The following is a 22,805-nucleotide window of genomic DNA, read 5'->3' as shown; positions in this document are numbered from 1 at the left end:
TCCCAGTGTAGACCCAGAGAGATATGTCCCAGTGCAGACCGAGAGCGACATGTCCCAGTGTGGACCCAGAGAGACATGTCCCAGTGCGGATCTAGAGAGATTTGTCCCTGTGTAGACAGAGGGTGACCTATGCCAAGATGGGTCATGACCTTCAGGAATGGAGGGGAGAAACATTGAAGAAAAAATTTGAGAAAATATGTAAAGCTCGACTGATGTTGTAATATTAGTGACAAACTTACTCTTACTGTCCTACTCCAGAATTTGAAGAAACTGAGTCATACACTAGCGAGGGGGTCATATATTTTGTTTGCTCTGCAGTTCCCAAGGAATTAAATTAGAGACATTGCAGAGGATTTTAAACTGCTTTCCAAAAGAGAGCTGAATGACTGGTTCTTTGTTGCTGCCCAGACACTGGGCTGAATACAGTCACTTAACGCATAGTCCAATCGCAAAACATGACCTTACAGAGTTTGTTCTGTTGTAAATTCAGAGCAATTGGCAGATTTTGTCAAACATCCTGCTATCTGGAAGCACTTGAAGTGAATACCCTGAAAGTTTATATTGTACAACATCATCTCCCGAATATCGATAGTGCAGCAAATGTTTAATTTTTTGTGAGGTGGGGAAGGAGTGGTGTTTATTTTCACCAGGAGAGCAGAAGAGATTTGGGGATAAACAACAAATCCTGGATTCAAAATGAATGTCACCGGTGAGGAATATTTGGTGGACGATGCTTGGAATTCGCTTCTGAACTTAACACCAGTCTCAAACCGAACTGTGGGATGGATAGAGCAGCCAAAAGGAAGGCTAATGGATCAAACCATCACTGTCATCTCAGTCATTGTCCTGTTCATCACAATGATCTCACTGGGGTGCACGATGGAGTTGCCAATGATCAAGCTTCACACTTTGAAACCTAAGGGGGTGTTGATTGCAGTGTTTTCTCAATATGGGATTATGCCCTTTACAGCTTTCAGCCTTGCCAAGATGTTCAGGCTGTCCACCATGGAGTCTCTGTCTGTCCTTATCTGTGGCTGCTGCCCGGGAGGAACACTCTCCAATATCTTCTCACTGGCACTGAATGGAGACATGAATCTCAGGTATGAACAGCCAGTCAACTGAAGCTTAATGTGTTTCAGGGAATTAGAATTGGTCTTCTATAACATTGCAAAATATTTGAAAAAGGGAACCGGGTGCTGTGTAAAACAGTCTTTCCATTCGCCCTTTCACACATGCTTTGAAGACCAGTTTAAATTTTAAAGAATGCTATCTTCATGGGGCAGCACGGTGATGCAGTGGTTAGGATCGCTGCCTACGGCGCTGAGAACCCGTGTTCGATCCTGGCCCCGGGAAACTGCCTGTGAGAAGTTTGCACATTCTCCCCATGTCTGCGTGGGTTTCATCCCCACAACCCAAAGATGTGCAGAGTAGGCGGACTTGCCACGCTAAATTGCCCCTTAATTGGAAAAGAAAATAATTAGGTACTCTAAATTTATTTTTAAAAAAGGATGCTGTCTTTATTAAAAAGAGAGCCAGCGATTTTTGTATTTGTTTACAAATGCATTTTGCAATAGCACTGTTCCCCTCAAAGTCCTTTTTTTGATTGCACCATCACTATTCTAAAAATTGAAACATTTGCCTGTATTCGTACCTGAGCTAAAAGAAAATTGCCAAATATTTTCTGCCAAGAATATAGCATCATTTAAACTTGGAGCCTTAGTTCAAGTGAATGTTTAACAATGTTTGACAGCCAATTTAACTTCTCAGTTATCAGCATCCTCAGAAGAGCTGAACAATTCCACTCCCTGGTGGTTTCCTGCTGGCATCCACAGCTGCTGGTGGGGACACCGTCAACCACTGTCATGGCAACCACCAGGACCCAGTGCAAATCAGGGGGACACAGTGAGAGTTAGGAAAACAGAGTTGTAGTATTAAGGGTTCATAGTAAATAAATAAATAAATACATTGGACTCGATTCAGCGGCCTCGCGCGTCCAACTTGGTGAATCTGACGAGAGGCCTCCCGCGAGATTTGCAATGATCGAAACATGAAATGAAAATCATTTATTGTCACAAGTAGGCTTCAAATGAAGTTACTGTGAAAAGCCCCTAGTCGCCACATTCCACTGCCTGTTCGGGGAGGCTGGTACGGGAATTGAACCGTGCTGCTGGCCTGCCCTGGTCTGCTTTCAAAGCCAGCGATTTAGCCCTGTGCTAAACAGCCCATCTTGTTAGATTCAACGGAGCTGAGCTCACCAGTGCAGAAAATTAGTAAAGTGTGGTCTCAACGGGGAGTTCCTTGCCGAGGCCAAAAAAAGACAAAGTGCTGTTGAATAGCGGGGTCTTTCTGGGCGCTGCAGGTGCCAAGAAACACCCTGCTAAACCCGCCTGAAACCGGACGTTAGGATATTATGGGAGAACCCTGAAACGGAATTTGCGCTGGGCACCAAGTGGTGCATGATGTTCCCGGACTCACCCCCATCCCACACCCCCAGCAAATGGAACCCCCATATTAAAAATCAAATTTAAATATTTAGAATTAGCTATAAACCAGATTTTCTCAGCTCCTGAAATTCTCCCACTAACTAGCACCATGTGAAGCTGGCGCGAATCACTACTCGTCTCCACAAATGGAGACCAGGCATGATGATCATGTCAGGCGGCTCAGAGGCCATCGTAACCCTCAAGTGGTCAGGAATATCGCAGAGCAGTGCCATGGTATTTCCCCTGGCACCCTGGCAATGCCAACAGTGCCAAGGAGCACTGCCAATGGATGGGGCATGAAGGGGCAGGACATGAAGCGGGCAGGGCCTTTGGCGATTTGTTATGGGCCAGGGATTAGAGAACCCAAAAGTGCATCATGGAGTTCACCTGACCCACAACTTTTAATATGTGGTTTGGGGAGCACTTGGCCCACTTTACAGGTGTGGTACAGCAGAAATGGAAAAGTATTTTTTAAAGCAAAACAATGTTTATTCTATGAATTCAAGTTAACCTTTTTAAAACAAACAGTGAACATCTTAGCAACCATTATTTCAAATACAACCCCCAAAGACTACAACATTAAGTAATCCTATAAGCTTTCCTTTTAACATCCATACGAATTAAAAATAAAACCTTTAACAGAAGCACATCAGGTTAAAGTCACTACTGAAAACATTTATAATTCTGAATTCACCAAATGATCAAGATATAGTCTTTTGATGGCAGAGAGAACAGCAGTACACCTGCTTGGTCTGGCTTCAGCTCCAACAATGAAAACGAAACTAAAACAAACCCTGCAGCAAACAGCCTAAAACAAAAGTTAAAAGCTGACAGACAGCCCAGCTACACCCACACTCTGACATCACTGATAAACACCCATTTCTTAAAGATACATATCTTTTTTTTTAATAAACATTTTATTGAGGTATTTTTTGGCATTGTAACAGCAGCAATATAAACAATGTACATAAAAAATATAAACATAGTGCAAATACCACCTCCCTCCCCCACAGGTCCCACCATTACTTAACCCCCTACTCTACCTACCCCCCCCCCCCCCCCCACCCTTCTGCTGACGATTAATTCCCTGTGAAGAAGTCGATCAATGGTTGCCACCTCCGGGTGAACCCTAACAGTGATCCTCTCATGGCAAACTTAATTTTTTCCAAGCAGAGAAAGCCAGCCATGTCCGATAGCCAGGTCTCCGACTTCGGGAGCCTTGAGTCCCTGCATGCTAGTAATATCAGCCTCCTGGCTACCAGGAAAGCAAAGGCCAGAACATCTGCATCTTTCTCCTCCTGGGTTCCCGGATCCTGCGACACTCCGAAAATCGCCACTTCTGGACTCAATGCCACCCTTGTATTTAATACCTTGGACATGATGTCAGCAAACCCCCGCCAAAATCCCCTCAGCTTTGGACATGCCCAGAACATGTGGACATGGTTCACCGGTCCTCCCGCACATTTTGCGCACCTGTCCTCCACCCCAAAAAATCTACTCAGCCGGGTCACTGTCATGTGAGCCCGGTGAATGACCTTGAATTGAATCAGGCTGAGCATGGCCCACGTTACGGTCGCGTTGACTCTACTCAACACGTCCGCCCCAAAGGCTCTCCTCTATCTCTCCCCTCAGTTACTCCTCCCACTTTCGCTTCAGCTCCTCGGTCTGCGTCTCCTCTGATCCCATAAGCTCCTTATAAATGTCAGAGATGCTCCCCTCTCCTATCCATCCTCTAGACACCACCCTATCCTGAATCCCCCTTAGCAGCAGGAGTGGAAAGGTTGGCACCTGTCTACGCAGAAAGTCCCGCACCTACAGGTATCAAAATTCGTTTCCCCCCACCAATGCAAACTTCTCCTCCAGAGCCCTCATGCTCAGAAAGCTTCCCTCTATAAACAGGTCCCCCATCCTCTCAAACCCTGCTCTCCGCCATATTCGGAACCCCCCCGTCCATCCTCCCCGGGGCATTCCGGTGATTATCGCAGATTGGGGACCAGACCGATGCTCCCTCTGCTCCCACATGTCTCCTCCATTGCCCCCAGACTCTCAAGGCCGCCACCACCACGGGGCTGGTGGAGTACCGTGCCGGTGGGAACGGCAGAGGCGCAGTTACCAGCGCCCCCAGACTTGTGCCCATGCAAGAAGCCGCCTCCATACGCACCCATGCCGACCACCACCCCCCCCCCCCTCCACCACCCCCCCCCCCTCCCCCCCTCCCCACCAGCCACTTCCTAACCATGGCTATATTAGCCGCCCAATAATAATTGCTAAAGTTTGGCAGCGCCAGCCCGCCCTTCCCCCGACTCCGCTCAAGCATTACCCTCCTCACTCGCGAGGACTTGCCCTCCCATACAAATCCTGCTATAACTTTATCGACCCGCTTAAAAAAGGGACCGCGGAATGAAGATGGGGAGACATTGAAAAACAAACAGGAATCTCGGGAGGACCGTCATTTTCACCGTTTGGACTCTGCCCGCCATAGACAACGAGAGCGCATCCCATCTCCGGAAATCATCCTTCATCTGATCCACCAACCGGGCCAAGTTCAATTTATGTAGCCGGTCCCAATCCCGTGCCACTTGAATACCTGGGTACCTGAAACTGTCCCCTACCAATCTAAACGGCAGTTCCCCCAGTCGCCTCTCCTGACCCCTCGCCTGGACCACAAACATCTCGCTCTTCCCTATATTAAGCTTATACCCTGAAAACCGGCCAAATTCCCCTAAGATTCCCATAATTTCTTCCATCCCCTCAAATGGATCCGAAACATACAAAAGCAGGTCATCCGCATACAGCAAGACTCTGTGCTCCACCACCCCTCCAAAAGAAGGACGGCGTAACCAGAACAAGGCGAAGGTTTCTGTGAGGGAAGGGAGTTGGGGTGAAAACCTAGAGGTCTACAATTGCACCATCTATAGCTTGCTGATCAGGCCAGATAGCAGGATGAGAATGAACTGGAGGTTGAGAGCCAGGAACATACCATCACACTCAATAATCTGAGTGATGTTGAATAACACGGGCCCCATTGCAGCTGGGCTCAAAATGCTGAGGACCATTTCCTCTGTAGGATTCAGAGCATGTAGGCATCTTTGCCTTCCACTGGCCCTGCATTACTCCCTTGTGTGCCATCTTATCCTGCTGAAGAGACAGCAGAAAGGCAGTGGTTGTGTTGTACTGTGTTCAGGTGTTTTGCCCACCATTGCTGGATAGCTAGACATATGTGGAGGCAGTGGGAGATGGGTGTGAAGCTGGAAGCATGGGTAAGTATGTGAGGGCGAAGTAAAGTATCTGGATGTTAAGCTTGAGTCCTGAATGCCAGGGAGTGCTGCTTGGTGAGCGGAGGGTGTATGGTGTATTGAGCAGTGTGAGAAGTTGGTGGTGTGGTGGATAGAAGATGTCATTGTGAAGATGCAGTCATTGACCTTGACCACTAATGTGGAGTTATTAGACTCCTTGTGGCATTAGCGCTAGGTTCTCGGCCCTAAATTCAGTTACTCAGCTTCCTTGTCACCCCCTCCACCCTTTTCTGAGGATGACATATGAGAGTCTCCTGGTCCCCCCTTAGACAACTGGCACCTCTCCTCCAGCCCATCTGCAGTATGAACCACATCCGTCAATCTGGAACCCTCGGTTTGTCTTGATCTTCACTTTGAAATCATTTATATTGCAGCAGTATTGTTGAGTGCAGCTTTCCTTCCAGGGACAGCCTGCCTTTAAGAAGAGCAGACTCTTTGCACCACATGATCTGCAAATAATGCTGCTGGGTCCCCCTCTAATTCACAGAGGCTGAAGGCAGAAATCGGCAGTAGAAAGTTGTGCACAAGCTGCTCGGGTCAATGTGACAATCATTCAGATGAGGTGGGCACACCAAGTTTGCCTGTTGCCCGCCTTGATCTGAACTGGTGTGGCAAGTTGCGAATTACAACCAATACTGCCGTGCTCGAATAATATGGCAATCAAAATTTTAGCACATTGTGGTCTGAATTTTACTATCCAGGAGTGGTAAGAATAAAGACAGGGGCCAGTAAATGCCACGTGTGCCATGACAGATAGGCTCCCTGGCGCCGTGTCCGGCCATGGGAGTTTTCCAGCCATGAGCTGGTGTGCAGATTGGCTGCTTGCTCCAGGGAGGTGGACAGCTGATTTGCATATTTAAAGCCCCTCTTTGAGGCTTTTACATTGACAGCTGGGGGACCTCTGCCACAAGAGGAGGTGGCTAGCTTCCTGTGGGTTAAGGGGGGGGGGGGTCACAGACAGGCGAGGCGGTCCCCAGAACTCCAATAATCCTCCCGTTTGGGCTCCTCCTCTGTTCAGCAGACCTTCCCACCGTCCTCGGCCTTCCAGAGTTTTAAATAACTGTGACCTCTCTGAGGTCTCCCTCGCCTCAGAACAGTGGCCACCTCTCCCCCACCCTGCTGAAGCTTCAGTGTTGCCCGCCCTCTGATTGGGCAGTCAGCATCCACAGTCCCCCTCAACATCGTTAATTGGACAATCGCCCAGCTGAAGTCATTCAATAGACCTTTGTTGAAATGGCTGAGCCGGGCTGGCTCCAGACGAAGACAGACTCAGGATCCCCATTTGATCCCAATATAGCAGTCACGAAGCTCACCAGGAAATTCAGCCCATTGTCTCCGTGAATTAATATAGCATGCCGGAGGAAGAGAATGATCGTCAAGGTAGCTCTTGGATAAATGATGGAATGTTTGAAAACCCAGATAGCACAGGTTTCCTTTCTGAAAATTATAAATCTTATCGATTGTGATGTGCTAAAATTAACCAAGAGGCACATTCAGAAATACTCCTGAAAATTGCACCACCAACTACAACTGAGTAAGGCTGGCGCCTTCAGCCATTGAAAGACTGGGTCCAGTTAAAGCGGTGCCAGAATAGAGCAAGCACAGAGTGCTAAATATTCAGAGAGTTTGCCCCCATTCCATCGAGTAGGTGTTACAGTCCCTCTGCACAGATTGCACTATCAGTAAAGAGATAAATATTACTCAGCACTGTTAGAGTCAGTAACATAGTATCTCAGAAGTGCCAACTAAATTGTCTTTGCTTGATCGTTGCTAAAACTTTATCTAATATTGTCTCCTTCATTCTCCTTGCAGTATTGTGATGACCACGTGTTCTACAGTGCTGGCACTTGGCATGATGCCACTTCTCCTTTATCTCTACTGCAAGGGCCTATCGCTGGCAAATAAAGTCCCATACAAGGAAATCTCCACAAGCCTGTTCTTAACCCTCATTCCTTGTGGCATTGGCATCTTCCTCAATAGCAAGTACCCAAAGTACTCAAAGATCATAACTAAAGTAAGATATTTGTCATTGTGTTGCCACATGTCTTACCCTTTCTGTTCATTTTCTGTCAAAGAAATGTTTGCTAATTAAGCAAATCTTCACGCGAATGACATCTTTGAATGAGAACATTTGATTGCATCTGGTGTGGCAATCTTTCACAAGTTCTGACCAAAGGTTATTGACTTGGAACATTAACTTTGGGCTGGATTTGGTAGGACTGCAGTCTCACGGTGCCGAGGTCCCAGGTTCGATCCCGGCTCTGGGTCACAGTCCGTGTGGAGTTTGCACATTCCCCCCGTGTTTGCGTGGGTTTCGCCCCCACAACCCAAAAGATGTGCAGGGTAGGTGGATTGGCCACGCTAAATTGCCCCTTAATTGGAAAAATAATGAATTGGATACTCTAATTTTTTATTTTTTTAAAACTTTGGGCTGGATTTTTGCACTCCCCTGCTGGTGGGTTTGAAGGTGAAGGAGCACCTAAATCCTAGCACTTGGCCTTCCCATCGCTGACTCGCCCACCTCCAACGTGTCTGGAAGTTTACCAGGGGTGGGGTAAGCCCCGAGCAGCCTGCTATCTCTTCACTGATCCTGAGCTGCAGACTACTCAGAACACACAACGCAGGAAGAGGCCAATTGGTCCATCCAACCCGTGTAGATATTTCTCCTCCAGGAAGGCATCATACTTTGTTACCACATTGATCCTAATCCTTTTACTTCATCCACCTATCCAATGCACTCTTGAATGTGGCCATTGTTTCTGTCTGTTTTGTTTAAATGTATTTTATTTCAATCATAGTCAAAGGTACAGAAACATAAATACATCAAAAAACTCTCGCCACACCTCACAGTTCGTGCAAGTTTTCCCCCTTTTCACCTCTTCCCCTCCCATCCCTGCAATGAACAAATTCTCAAACATGGTCATGAATAGTCCACACTGTGTCTCAAAGCCCTCCGCTGATCCTCTCAATTTGAACTTGATCGTTTCCAGCTGGAGAAAGTCTGACAGGTCCTCCAGCCAGCCAGCCACTCCCAATGGCGTTGTCGATCGCCATTCCAACAGAATCCTTCGCCGGGCAACTAGAGAGGCGAAGGCCACAATGTTGGCATTCCTCCCTTTCATCAGCTCCGACATTTCCAATACCCCAAAATTCACCACCTGAGGGTCCAGCCCGGCCTCTACCCCCCACAATCTTCGATAACGTCCCAAATACTCCCCCCCAGTATTTCTCCAACTTCTCACAGCCCCAGAACATATGCATGTGATTTGCTGGTCCTCACCCACACTTCTCACACTCGTCTGCCACCCCCTGGAAGAACCCACTCATCCTCGCCCGAGTCAAATGCACCCTGTGTGCCACCTTAAACTAAATCAAACTCATCCTCACACAAGGTCGAATTCACCCTGCGCATCACCTCACTCCACACTCCCCATCCTATCTCAGCCCCAGCTCCTCCTCCCATTCATCCTTCATCCTCACCACCTGTGCTCCCCCTTGCTCCCCCAACCACCCGTATATATCCAAATCCTACCCTCCCCGTCCACATCTGGGAGCAGCAACTGCTCCAGCAGGGTATACTCCGGCAGCTTGGGAAACCCTCTCCATTCCTTCTGCGCAAAGTCCCTCACTTGCATTTCCCTGAACCCGCTTCCCTACAGAAGCTCCACCCCCTCCCGCAGCTCTTCCAGACTTAGAAACCTCTCCTTCAGATATAAATCCCTCGCTCTCACCAGCCCCACCTCACTCCACCTCCTATACATGCCATCCGTCTCTCCCGGCTTAAACCCATGATTCCCACACAGCGGTGTCAGCACCGACATCCCCTCCATCCTAAAGTGTCTCCTCAACTGGTTCTACACCTAACCCACTCCGACTCTCCGTGTATCTTCTTGGCGCCAGCAGAAGCATTACTGTCACCCTGGCCCTCAGGCTGGAACCCTACAGGACTCCTCCTCCAAGCTAACCTGATCTAACCCCTCTCCTTCCCATCACCATCTCACCTTCTCCGCATTTGCTGCCAAGAAGTAGTGCAGCAGGTTTGGCAACGCCAACCCCCCCCTTTCTGCCTCTGCCTCTGTAGCAGGACTCTCTTTACCCAAGGTACCTTCCCCACCATATAAACTCCAAAATCGCTCCATCCAGTTTCCAGAAAAATGCCTTTGGAATGAAGATTGGGAGCATCTGGAATATGAACAGGAGCCTTGGTATAACTTTCCTTTTTACCACTTGGACCCACCCCACTAATGTTAGGTGTAGCGTATCCCATCTCCTAAAGTCCTTCCTAACCCCCTCTACCAACTTTGTCAGGTTCCATCTGTGCATCGTCGCCCACACCCCCGTCACCTGAACCCCCAAATGCCTAAATCTACCCCTGGCTCCCCTAAATGGCAACACCCAGATTGGCTCGCCGACACGCTGCATTCACCGGAAACACCTCGCTCTTTCCGGCATTCAACTTATAGTCCGAGAAGGCCCCGAACCTCTCTAATGTGTCCATAATTCTCCCCATGGTTTCCAATGGGTCTGACACGAACAGCAGCAGGTCATCTGCGTACAGCAACACCTGGTGTTCCCCACTCCCCCTCACAAACTCAGCACTCTACTGACCCCGTAAGGGCCATCGCCAAGGTCTCTATCGTCAGCACGAATAGCGGCGGGGACAGCGGACATCTCTGCCTCATTCCCCTGTGAAACCCGAAGCTCCGTGAACGCATCTCGTTTGTCTGTACACTCGCACCCACGCCACAAACTTCGGTCCAAACCCAAACCCTCCCAAAATCTCAAGCAGATACCGCCACTCGACCTGGTCGAAAGCCTTCTCTGTGCCCATAGAGACCACTGCCTCCGGTACCCGTCACTTCGACGGGTCATGATCACATTTCATAACGCCTAATGTTACTGGAAAGCTGCCTGACCTTTACAAAACCCCTTTTGGCCATTTATTCTGTCTCAACTGCTACCGCCAGAAGTCACATCCACAGCTTCATGATCATTTAGAATATATACGGCTCCTTGTCCTTGACTGCTTAACTCTATCTTTGCCGAGTAGCCTTTTATCAGTCTAAGCCTTTACATCATATCATCCTTTAATTTGTGTTGCTTAAAAAAAAAGCCCCACATTTTCTTTCTTTGTATTGGCACTTACACATTTCAGACAGTAACCAAATAAATCAATGTTGTATCCCCTCCCTCCTCCTTCAGGGACCATGCCCCAAGATGCCATTAACAACCACAGGTTTCCATGATTATATTTGGGAAAGTACTGCCACGGTTTGCCCTTGCCTCTACAGTACTGGCTAAGCAGGAAACCCTCCCACTTTTACCACCAGCCATCAGGTTTAATCAGAAATTTTTTAATGCTGATAATCAACCTGTTTAACCACATTATGAATACACATTGCATGGACATACATGGGGTGTGAACCTGGAGCTTTTGGCCGAGAGGTAGGGACACTGCCACTGCGCCACGAGAACCCTGTTACAGCCTTCTATAGCATTAGCTATAGCATCAATCTTTAGTGTGAAGCCCATTCCTGCATATGGGTCTTATTAAGGTTTTATATCAGCTCCCGACTATTTCTTAACATTTGTAATAATGTGGAGATGCCGGTGTTGGGCTGGGGTGAGCACAGTAAGAAGTCTGACAACACCAGGTTAAATTCCAACTGGTTTGTTTAGAATCACTAGCTTTCGGAGCGCAGCTCCTTCCTCAGGTGAATCACCTGAGGAAGGAGCAGTGCTCCGAAAGCTAGTGATTCTAAACAAACCTGTTGGAATTTAACCTGGTGTTGTAAGACTTCTTACTGTTAACATTTGTATTCAGTGTTTCTTGAGGTAAAACCTAGAACCAGATTGTCTTGTTTTATCACTGTTAGATGCTGTCATTCAAATCATAGAATCCCTACAGTGCAGAGAGTGGGCCATTCAGCCCAACGAATCTACACAGACTCGATGAAAAAGCACCCTACCTAGGCCCACTCCCCCACCCTAGCCCCTAACCCTGTTACCCCACCTAACCTGCATATCTTTGAACACTAAGGGGCAATTTTCTTTTAGCATGGCCAAGACACCTAACCTGCACATCTTTGGACTTTGGGAGAACCCAGAAAAAACCCATTCATATCCTGTGAACGCAAATCCCTCTACTTATCCAACCAAAAGCCTACTTCCATTTAGTGTATAACTACTATTATTTTTTGACAAGATGCATCATTTCACACTCACTGGCATTGAAGTCCATCTACAACTTTTTAGCCCATTCTCCCAATTTACCTATTTTTTTTGCTGTTTGCTGTGGTCTTCCAGATATTTAACTATCCCTCCTAATGACTTCCGGTTGCGGCTATGCAGAGCTAAGCCGCACGAATCGGCAGCTCCCGCGAAGATGGACTTTCGGGCTCAATAGAAGAGCCCCAGCGGAACTTTTCACACAGCCAAACCGTGGGGAAGAGAGGAGAGAGGTCCCCCACTAGCCTGTATGGACCGGACCCGCAGCGAAACGGCCAAAAAATCGGCACTGGAGCAGCGGGAGAAGAAGGGTAAAACAAACAAAATGGCAGCGGCCGGGGGACAAAGAAGAGATGCAAGAATTCATCAAGCGCTGCTTCGAGGAGCTGCACAAGGAGATGGTGGCGCCTATGCTGGCAATAATTGAAGGACTTGGGGCAACCCAGAAAGCCCACGAGGTGAAGATCCAGGAGATCCAGGACAAAGTGAGTGAGAATGAGGACGAGCTCTTGGGCCTGGCGGTGAGAGTGGAGCGGCACGAGGCGCTACACCAGACGTGGGCGGGAAGACTCGAAGACCTGGAGGTCGAGGAGAAACAATCTGAGGATCCTGGGCCTCCCAGAAGGAGTGGAGGGGGCCGACGCCGCGGCATATGCGGGCACAATGATCGGGGCGCTGATAGGCGCGGAGGCCCCCCCAGGGTTGCTGGAGCTGGAAGGGGCGCACCGGGTGCTGGCGAGGAAGCCCAAGGCAAACGAGCCGCCAAGGGCGATGGTGGTGAGATTTCACCGGTTCACAGACAGAGAGAGGGTCCTGAAATGGGTCAAGAAGAAGCGCAGCAGCAAGTGGGACAATGCTGAGATTAGAATATACCCGGACTGGAGCACGGAGGTCGCTAAGCGGAGAGCGGGTTTCAACTGGGCCAAAGCGGTGCTGCATCGGGAAGGAGTGAAATTTGGAATGTTGCAGCCAGCGCGACTGTGGGTTACACATAATGGCCAACACCACTACTTCGAAACGCCCGAAGAGGCGTGGACCTTTATACTAACTGAAAAGTTGGACTCTAATTGAGGGTTTGTGAGGGTGGGGGGTATTTGAGGGTTGAAGTATGATGGCGGTTGTATATAGGGGGGCAAGCACGCGCAGGGAATGTTATATGGGCTGGGGACGAGAGAAAAGGCCGCAACAGAAGCTGCGTCGGGGGGGCGGGGCAGGCTCTGGAACACGCAGGGTTTTTCTCCCGCACGCGGGAAGAAAGGTGGGAGGGGGAACGTAGGAACGTCTACTGATGGGGAGATTCCCACACGGGGGGGTCAAAAGGATGGCACTGTATGGATTGGACCAGGAGTGGAGCAGTTAAGAAAGTGATTCTGGTGCAGCGGAAAGTGCGAGGGAGGAGAAGCAAGATGGCGGCGGGTGGAGACCAAGCAGCGTGGGCGCAGTGGTCGCAGGAGCAGCAGGAGTTCCCTGAACGCTGCTTTGCGGAGCTGAAGACAGAAATGCTGGCGCCAATGAAGGCGGCAATTGAGGAGCTTGTGGAGACCCAGAAGGCCCAAGGGAGGTGCGGCAAAAACCTTGGAGAACGAGGATGAGATCTTGGGCCTGGCGGTGAAGGCGCTGCACAAGAGGTGGCAGGAAAAATTTGAGGACCTGGAGAATAGGTCGAGGAGGAAGAATCTTCGGATTCTGGGTCTCCCTGAAGGAGTGGAGGGGCCCGAAGCCGGGGCATATATGAGCACGATGCTCAATTCGCTGATGGACACGGGAGCTTTTCCAAGGCCGCTGGAGCTGGATGGGGCTCATCGGGTCCTGGCAAGGAGACCCAAAGCCAACGAGCCGCCAAGGGCTGTAGTGGTGAGGTTCCACCGCTTTATGGACAGAGAGTGTGTCCTGAGATGGGCCAAAAAAGAACGGAGCAGCAGGTGGGAGAACACGGAGATCCGAATCTACCAGGACTGGAGTGCGGAGGTGGCTAAGAAGAGGGCTGGTTTTAACCGAGCTAAGGCGGTGCTCCATCGGAAGGGGGTGAAGTTCGGGATGCTGCAGCCAGCGCGATTGTGGGTCACGTTCCAAGATCGGCACCACTATTTTGAAATGCCTGATGAGGCATGGAACTTTATCCAGTCTGACAAGTTGGACTCAAATTGAGGGTTTGTCGTGGAGGGATGTTTACTGTGTTTACCGCGTTTGGGGAATGTTCTTTTTGTTTTGGTGCTGGGTGGGGATGTGTGGATAGATTTGATGTGGGGGCTGTGGGAGAGTGTGGGCGTCGGTGTTGGAGGGGCAGGGCCCTGTGGAGGAAGAGGGGGAGCGGAGGCCCAGGGATGGGGAGTTGGGGTAAGGCCGCAAAAAGGTGCCAGAGGGGGCGGGGCGGCTCAGACAAAAAGCGCGGGCTTTTTCCCGCATTAGGGAAGGATGGGGGCTGGACCGGGGGCGAAGGGCGGTGCTGGAGAGGAGCACACACTGACTGCCAAGGGGTGGGGGAATTCTCACACTGGGGGGTCGATGGAATGGCGGGAGAGGCCGGGGTCAGCAGGAGTCAGCTGACTTACGGGAGTGACATGGGGGGAGCAAAATGGCTAGATGAGGATCTAGCGGAGGGGAAGGGGGAGGGAGGGAGGAGGGGAACTTGGTTGCTGCTGCATTGGCCAATGGGGAGCTGGAAGTAGGGGAGGTAGTCGGGGCGGGGGTCCGCCACCTGGGGGACTGGAGGGTGCGGGAGGCGCGGGCACGTGGCTGGCCTGGAAAAGGAGATGGCTAGTCGGCGGGGGGGAGTAGCCCCCTGATCCGGCTGATAACTTGGAATGTGAGGGGCCTGAATTGGCCGGTCAAGAGGGCCTGGGTGTTCACGCACTTAAAGGGACTAAAGGCAGACATGGTTATGCTCCAGGAGACACATCTGAAGATGGCAGATCAGGTTAGGCTGAGAAAGGGATGGGTAGGGCAGGTCTTTCATTCAGGGCTGGATGCGAAGAACAGAGGGGTTGCAATACTGGTGGGGAAGCGGGTGTCGTTCGAGGCACTGAATATTGTAGTGGATAATGGAGGTCGAAATGTGGTGGTGAGCGGTAGGTTGCAGGGGGTGCGGGTGGTACTGGTGAACGTATATGCCCCGAATTGGGATAATGCCGGATTTATGAAATGCATGCTGGGTCCGATTCCGGATCTGGAGGTAGGAAGCTTGATAATGGAGGGGGGGGGGATTTCAACACAGTGCTGGACCCAGCACTGGATCGTTCTAGGTCCAAGACGGGTAAGAGGCCGGCTGCGGCCAAGGTGCTCAGGGGGTTTATGGACCAGATGGGGGGAGTGGATCCATAGAGGTTTGCCAGGCCGCAGGCCAGGAATTTTCCTTTTTTTCCCACGTCCATGGAGTCTACTCCCGGATAGATTTTTTCATTTTGAGCAGGGCGCTAATCCCGAAAGTGGAGGGAACGGAATATTCGGCCATAGCCATCTCGGACCATGCCCCGCATTGGGTGGAGCTGGAGTTGGGGGAGGAGAGGGACCAGCGCCCGCTGTGGCGCCTCGATGTGGGACTGTTGGCGGATGAGGGGTGGTGCGGCCGGGTGCGGTGGTGTATTGAAAGATACTTGGAGGCCAACGACAACGGGGAGGTGCAGGTGGGGGCAGTCTGGGAGGCATTGAAGGTGGTGGTCAGGGGAGAGCTAATCTCCATTAGGGCCCACAGGGAGAAGAGAGAGAGGAGGGAGAGGGAGAGGTTGGTGGGGGAGGTTTTAAGGGTGGACAGGAGTTATGCAGAGGCCCCCGAGGAGGGGCTACTTAGGGAGCGACGGAACCTCCAGACGGAATTCGACCTGTCGACCACGGGAAAAGCAGAGGCACAGTGGAGGAAAGCGCAGGAGGCGGCGTATGAGTTTGGGGAGAAGGCGAGTCGGATGCTGGCACATCAGCTTCGTAAGAGGGAGGCAGCGGGGGAGATTGGTGGAGTTAGGGATAGAGGGGGGAATACGGTGCGGAGTGTGGTGAGAATAAACAAGGTATTTAGGGACTTCTATGTGCATCTGTACAGGTCTGAGCCCCCAGCGGGGAGGAGGGGATGCGATGATTCCTAGATCAGCTGAGGTTCCCGAGGGTGGAGGAGGAGCAGGTGGCTGGTTTGGGGGCGCCGATGGGGCTGGAGGAGCTGGTTAAAGGATTGGGGAACATGCAGGCGGGGAAGGCCCCGGGGCCGGATGGGTTCCCGGTTGAATTTTACAGGAAATACGAGGACCTGCTGGGCCCGTTGCTAGTGAGGACTTTTAATAAGGCGAGAGAGGAGGGGACCTTGCTCCCGACAATGTCCAGGGTGCTCCCGACAATGTCCAGGGCGCTGATTTCTTTGATCTTGAAGCGGGACAAGGGTCCATTGCAATGTGGGTCGTATAGACCGATCTCGCTCCTCAATGTTGACGCTAAGTTGCTGGCGAAGGTGCTGGCTACAAGAATTGAGGACTGTGTCCCGGGGGCGATTCATGAGGACCAGACGGGATTTGTGAAGGGTAGGCAGCTAAATACTAATGTGCCTCCCCTACCCTATCTCACATCAGCCACCGCCCCCCCCCTGCCCACAGACTTCCCCAGCCCCAAAAGCCTGAACTCCCAGGTCAGCCATCTGCTTGGCCCTAGCTCGCCCCTCCTCCTACGCTCCCTAGTGCCCCCTACGCTAGTCTCGCTGACCCCTACCCTTGCCGCCTGTCTGACTACCACCCGACCACTCGGGCCCTTCCCCCCACACAGAAAAGACCCATTAGCCTGATTGCATACCTTAGTGAGTAAACAGCTACTCTCTAAAGCAGTGTTCTTCAAACTTTTTTTCCCAGGGACCCATTTTTACCAACCGGCCAACCTTCGGGACCCAACCCGGCTGAACTTCGCAACCCACACCGGCCGACCTGCGCGACCCACCATTTTCTCTTACCTTGTTTGCTGCTGACAAAAATGGAGGAAATGGTTTGGGTCTCTTTGGCCCTCGTACACGCTCCTCCAATGGAACCTGTTGGATGAAGGTGACGCCTTCTGGTGTCGGAAAGTATGGAGTCTCCATCTGTCCAACGTTCTGAATTTATTTCCTGTAAAATTTTATAAAATAAACCCCACCCCGGGGTTTGATGAAATATAAAATGAATAAAATAAATGAAAAAAATGAATAAAATCCCCCCGGAACTTGTAAAAAAAAAATGAATAAAATAAATGAAAAAACTGAATAAAATCCCCCCGGAACTTGTAAAAAAAATAAAATGAATAAAATAAATGAAAAAAATAAAAACTAAATGAATAAAATAAATGAATAAATGAGTAAAAACCACTACAGAACCTGTAAAACAAAAAGCTACAACCGTTTAAAAAAATAGCGACCGCACTGCGCATGCGTGGCCGATTACCGTGTGCGCATGCGCAATGCGGCCAAATTTCTTTTTTAACGCGTTCGCAGCCACTTGCAGCCGGCATTATGAAAAGCCGGCTCGCGCGGGGATTTGCGCGATCGGGAGCGCCGCGGACAACGGCTCCGTGCCCCTCCTGACAGCCGCCCGCGACCCACACATGAGTCGCGCCCCCGACTTTGAAGAACACACTCGAAAGGACATTTACATAGCCCTTAACCAGCCCAGAGCCAGTCCCCCAGAACAGAGGCTCCGCTCTCCCGCCGAAAGATACTGACTGCAGGACCTCCCCCCCCCACCCCCCGATGCAAACTCCCGAAGCAATGCGCCCTCCAACCGTCCTCCAGTCCATATTCTCTGCCAAGACAAAATACCTTCTTGAATGGAGCAGTACAGTACAGATTAAATTACCAAACCGCCGCCACATTACATCTCTGGAAGCCAAAAGTCCTTTAGTTCAAGTCCAGTTTCTTCTCTTAATAACAGTCCAAACCTGATTGAGACAAATTAGATGAACAAACCGCCACCACCGTACAACACTGGAAACTAAGTGTACTTCAGTTCAAGTCCAGTTTTTTCTCTTTAATAAAAGCCCAAACCTGATCTGGCGACTCAAAGTAGTAGTGATGCTCTTCGAATGTTACCCAAAGCTTTACAGGATACAGCATTCCAAACCTCACCTTTTTAAAGAGGGCCGCCTTTACCTCGATGAACCCCGCAGCCTCTTGGCCAGCTCCGCTCCCAGGTCCTGGTACATGCGCACCTCACAGTTCTCCCACCTGCTGCCCGCTCCGTCTTGGCCCACTGCAGCACACGTTCCTTATCTGAAAGCCGGTGGAAGCGAACCACCAGGGCCCTTGGTCGGTCTCCCGCCTTGGGCTTCCTTGCGGGGGCTCTGTGCGCCCCATCCAGCTCCAGGGGTCGAGGGAAGGCCCCCGGCCCCATCAACGGCTCCAGCATACCCGACGAGTATGCTCCCGCGTCCGATCCCTCACTGCCTTCGGGAAGGCCAACGATCCTTAGGTTCTGTCTTCTGGCTCTGTTTCCCAGCTCCTCAAGCTGCTCCTGCACCCTCTTTTGGCGGCCGTTCAGTTCCTCCACCTCGTGCTCCAGCACCGTTATCGTGTCTTCCTGGCTGGAAAGTTTCAACTCAACCTCCTTGATTGCCCTCTCCTGGAGCGCCTGTGTCTCGACCATTCGGTCCATCACCACTCTCATCGGGTCCAGCGTGTGTCTTTTCAATTCGGCGAAGCAGTTCTTAAAAAACTCCATCGGCTCTCTGGTCCCTGCCATCCGCCATGCTACGCTGCCCGGTCTGCTGTCCTCACTGCTCCCGCGTCGATCCAAGCCGCTTCACTCGACCACTTCTTTTTTTTAAAATCTTTTTATTGGCATTTCCCATATTTATAAACAGTTGTATATATACACAACACATTTTTCTCTCCCCCCGCCCCCCCCGGGTTGCGCAATCTTTTGGTAACTCATCTATCTTGGTGTTTTAATAATAAATAAATACATCTTATTAGGTTACTCCTCATTGTTGGCCTCGAACAGGTTTTGGAACAGACCGACAAACTGCCCCAAGTATCCAGGAAGCCTTCCTCTGACCCTCGCGTGGCGTACTTAATCTTCTCCAGGTGGAGAAATTCCGAGAGGTCAGCGAGCCAGTCTGCAGCTGTGGGTGGTGCTGCCGATCGCCAGCCGAGCAGGATTCTCTGGCGTGCGATTAGGGAAGCGAAAGCGAGGGCGTTGGCCCCCTTCCCCATGTGGAACTCTGGCTGCTCCGATACCCCAAAGATTGCCACTATTGGGCATGGCTTCACCCTCATCCCCACAACCTTGGACATTGCCTCGGAAAAGGCTGTCCAGAACCCAGCAAGCTTAGGGCAAGCCCAAAACATGTGGGTGTGGTTGGCCGGGCCCCTTTGGCCTCTCACATTTGTCCTCCACCTCCGGGAAGAACCTGCTCATTCGGGTTCTGGTCAGGTGCGCTCTGTGCACCACTTTGAGCTGCATTAGGCTTAGCCTTGCGCAGCAGGAGGTGGAGTTCACCCTGCTCAGTGATTCGATCCAGAGTCCCCATCCTACCTCTGTCCCCAGTTCGTCCTCCCATTTTTCTCTGATCTTGTCTAGTGGTGTTCGGGCTCTGTCCAGTAGCTGTCCGTATATTTTCCCACATAGCTCCCCTTCTCACTGCTTGTGCCTATCAGGTCCTCTAGTAGTGTGCTTTCTGGGGCCCCAGGGTACCCCACAGTCTCTTTGCGGAGGAAGTGTTTTATTTGGAGGTGTCTCATTTCCTGTCCTTTTGCTAGCCACTTCCTCGTCAGTTCGTCTAGTGTCACCAGTCTGTGCCCTACGTAGAAGTCCCCGACCGTCAATGTGCCCCCGTCCCGCCTCCATCTTTTGAAGGTGGTATCTAGCATGGCAGGGGGGAATCTGTGATTGCCGCAGATGGGGGCCATGGGGAACATTTTGGTTATCCCAAAGTGTTGTCTGAGCTGGGTCCATGTTCTCAGCGTGGCCGCTACCACTGGGCTCGTTGTGTATCTTGTTGAGGGGGATGGGAGTGCTGCTGTGGCCAGGGCCTGGAGGGTCATTCCTTTACAGGATGCCTCCTCCATTTGTACCCAATCTGTGTCAGGTTCTTGTACCCATCCCCTCACTCTTTCTGCCGTTGCTGCCCAGTGGTAGTATTGTAGGTTTGGTAAGGCCAAGCCCCCTTTGATTTTCCTTCTTTGCAGTGTCTGTTTTGGGATTCTCGAGTTCTTAACCCCCCACACAAACGCCATGATTAGACTGTCTATGTTTTGGAAAAAGGCCTTGGGGATGAAGATCGGAATGGATCTAAACAGTAAGAGGAACCTTGGCAGTACGTTCATCTTGATCGTCTGCACTCTCCCCGCCAGGGAGAGTGGGAGTGAGCCCTACCTTTGAAGGTCTCTTCTTACTTCCTCCACCAGGCTGGTCAGGTTCCACTTGTGGATCTGTGTCCAGTCTCTGGCTATCTGGATCCCCAGGTAGTGGAATCTGTTCTGGGCTGTTTTGAACGGGAGCCCCTCCAGCTCTCTCCCCCCCCCGTTTGGGTTCACTGGGAATGCCTCGCTTTTCCCCAGGTTAAGTTTGTAGCCCGAGAAGGTTCCAAACTCTTTCAGCATTTGCAATATTGTCTTCAGTCCCTCCTGTGGCTTTGAGACATAGAGGAGCAGGTCATCTGCATAGAGTGAGACTCTGTGCTCTCTGTCTCCTCTCCGGATTCCCTTCCAGCTTTTCGCGTCCCGCAGGGCTATCGCCAGGGGTTCAATGGCTAGCACGAACAAGAGTGGGGACAGAGGGCAGCCCTGTCTTGTTCCTCTCTGCAGCTGGAAGTATTTAGAGCTGGTGGTGTTAGTTCGGACGCTCGCTTTGGGAGCGTTGTACAAGAGCCTCACCCAGGCGGTGAACCCCGCTCCTAGCCCAAACCGTTCCAGTACCTTGAGGAGGTATTTCCATTCAACTCTGTCAAAGGCCTTTTCTGCGTCCAGGGAGACGATCACCTCTGGTGTTCTCTCCCCAGAGGGGGTCATTATTACGTTCAGCAGCCGCCTGATGTTCGCTGTGAGCTGCCTGCCCTTGACAAAGCTGGTTTGGTCCTCTGCGACCACCTCTGGTACGCAGCCTTCCAGCCTTTTGTCCAGGACCTTTGCCATTATTTTCGCATCCACGTTCAGCCATGAAATGGGTCTGTATGATTCGCATTCCGTCAGGTCTTTATCTTTTTTGGGTATCAGTGAGATTGTGGCCTGCGCTAGCGTTGGGGGCAGGGTGCCCCTTGCCAGTGAGTCCGCGAACATGTCCCTTAGGTGTGGGGCCAGGACTGGTGCAAATTCTTTGTAGAAGTCCGCCAGGAATCCGTCGGGTCCCGGTGCCTTCCCCGCCTGCATGGAGCTGATGCTCTCCATGATTTCTCCCAGGTCTATTGGTGCTTCCAGCTCCCCCCGTCTGTCTTCCCCCACAACTGGTAGTTCCAGTCCGTCTAGGAACAGTTTCATCCCCGCGTCCCCGTTGGGGGGCTCGGAGGTGTACAGTCCCCGGTAGAAGGTCTCAAATGCCCGATTGACCTCCTTTGGTTCTGTTACCAGTCTGCCTCTGCTATCCTTTACCTGCCCTATTTCCCTTGTGGCTGCCTGCTTTCTCAGCTGGTGAGCCAATAGGCGGCCAGCCTTGTCTCCGTGGTCGTAGAAGGTCCCCCGTGTCTGGCGGAGTTGGTACACTGCTTTCCTAGTGGATAGCAGGTTAAAGTCCATTTGCAGCTTTTTCCTCTCCGCCAGCAGCCCTACGGTCGGGGCCTCGGAGTATTTTCTGTCGACTTCCAGGATGGAGTCCACCAGTTGTTGCCTGGCCACCCTCTCTTCCCTATCTCTGTTTGCCTTGTAGGCTATGATCTCTCCTCTAATCACGGCCTCCAGTGCCTCCCAGAACATGGAGGGTGAGACCTCCCCATTTTGGTTGTTACTCACGTAGTCGCCTATGGCCCGCGATGTTTTCTGACAGAAGGCCTTGTCGGCCAGAAGGTCCGTGTCCAGCCTCCATGTGGGGCGCTGGGCACGGCCTGTCTCCAACCTCACATCCATATAATGTGGAGCATGGTCAGAGATAACGATCGCGGAATACCTCGAGGAGGTATTTCCCGTGATCCCTGGAAGCACCGATTTCCCCACTGCAAAGAAGTTGATACGGGTGTATACCTTGTGTACTTGTGAGAAGTATGAAAATTCCTTCTCTCCCGGGTGCAGGAACCTCCATGGGTCCACTGCCCCCATCTGCTCCATAAATGCTCCTAGTTCCCTAGCCATGCCAGTCTTTTTCCCTGCTCTGGGGTTTGATCGGTCAGTCAGTGGGTCCTGTACACAGTTGAAATTCGCTCCCCATGATGTCGGGGTGTGTCAAGGTCAGGGATTTCTGCCGTGGTCTTCTTTATAAATTCTGTGTCGTCCCAGTTGGGAGCATACACATTTACCAGTACGACCGATGCCCCTTTCAGGACACCGCTGACCATGACGTACCGTCCCCCTGGGTCCGTAACTGTCTTGGTTTCCGTAAACCTCGTCCTCTTACTAATTAATATTGCTACTCCCCTAGCCCTCGTCCGGTAGCATGAGTGGTATGTCTGTCCCACCCAGCCCTTCCTTACCAGCCTTCGGTCCTTCTCCCTCAGATGCGTCTCTTGTAGGTAGATTATGTCTTCTTTCAGGCTTCTTAGGTGGGTGAAGACTCTGGATCTTTTGACCGGGCCGTTGAGTCCCCTTACATTCCAGGTAACAATCCTAGTGGGGGGGGTTTGACCCCCGGTCCTGCGGGGTCACACATACTTACCTGGTGGATGCACCCCTGCCCTCTGGGGTTTCCCTTCGTTAGGGGGGCATACAGAATGGCCG

General features: G+C 51.2%; 1 protein-coding gene across 3 annotated transcripts in view; it reads left to right on the top strand.

Moving 5' to 3' along the window:
- The first annotated feature begins 471 nt into the window (after nt 1-471).
- Nucleotides 472-22,805, top strand: part of slc10a1 (solute carrier family 10 member 1) — a 63,668-nt gene continuing 41,334 nt past the window's right edge. For all 3 annotated transcript variants that reach the window (XM_072485762.1, XM_072485753.1, XM_072485772.1), the window contains exons 1-2: nt 472-1,100; nt 7,592-7,793. In XM_072485762.1, the coding sequence (XP_072341863.1) occupies nt 697-1,100; nt 7,592-7,793 (606 nt within the window). In that variant the 5' untranslated portion in view covers nt 472-696. The remainder of the gene's footprint in view (nt 1,101-7,591; nt 7,794-22,805) is intronic.

This window comes from Scyliorhinus torazame, chromosome 2, assembly GCF_047496885.1.
Source record: "Scyliorhinus torazame isolate Kashiwa2021f chromosome 2, sScyTor2.1, whole genome shotgun sequence".
Classification (NCBI taxonomy): Eukaryota; Metazoa; Chordata; class Chondrichthyes; order Carcharhiniformes; family Scyliorhinidae; genus Scyliorhinus; species Scyliorhinus torazame.
The sequence above is the reverse complement of the archived record's forward strand: the minus strand, read 5'-3'. Positions and strand labels throughout refer to the sequence as shown.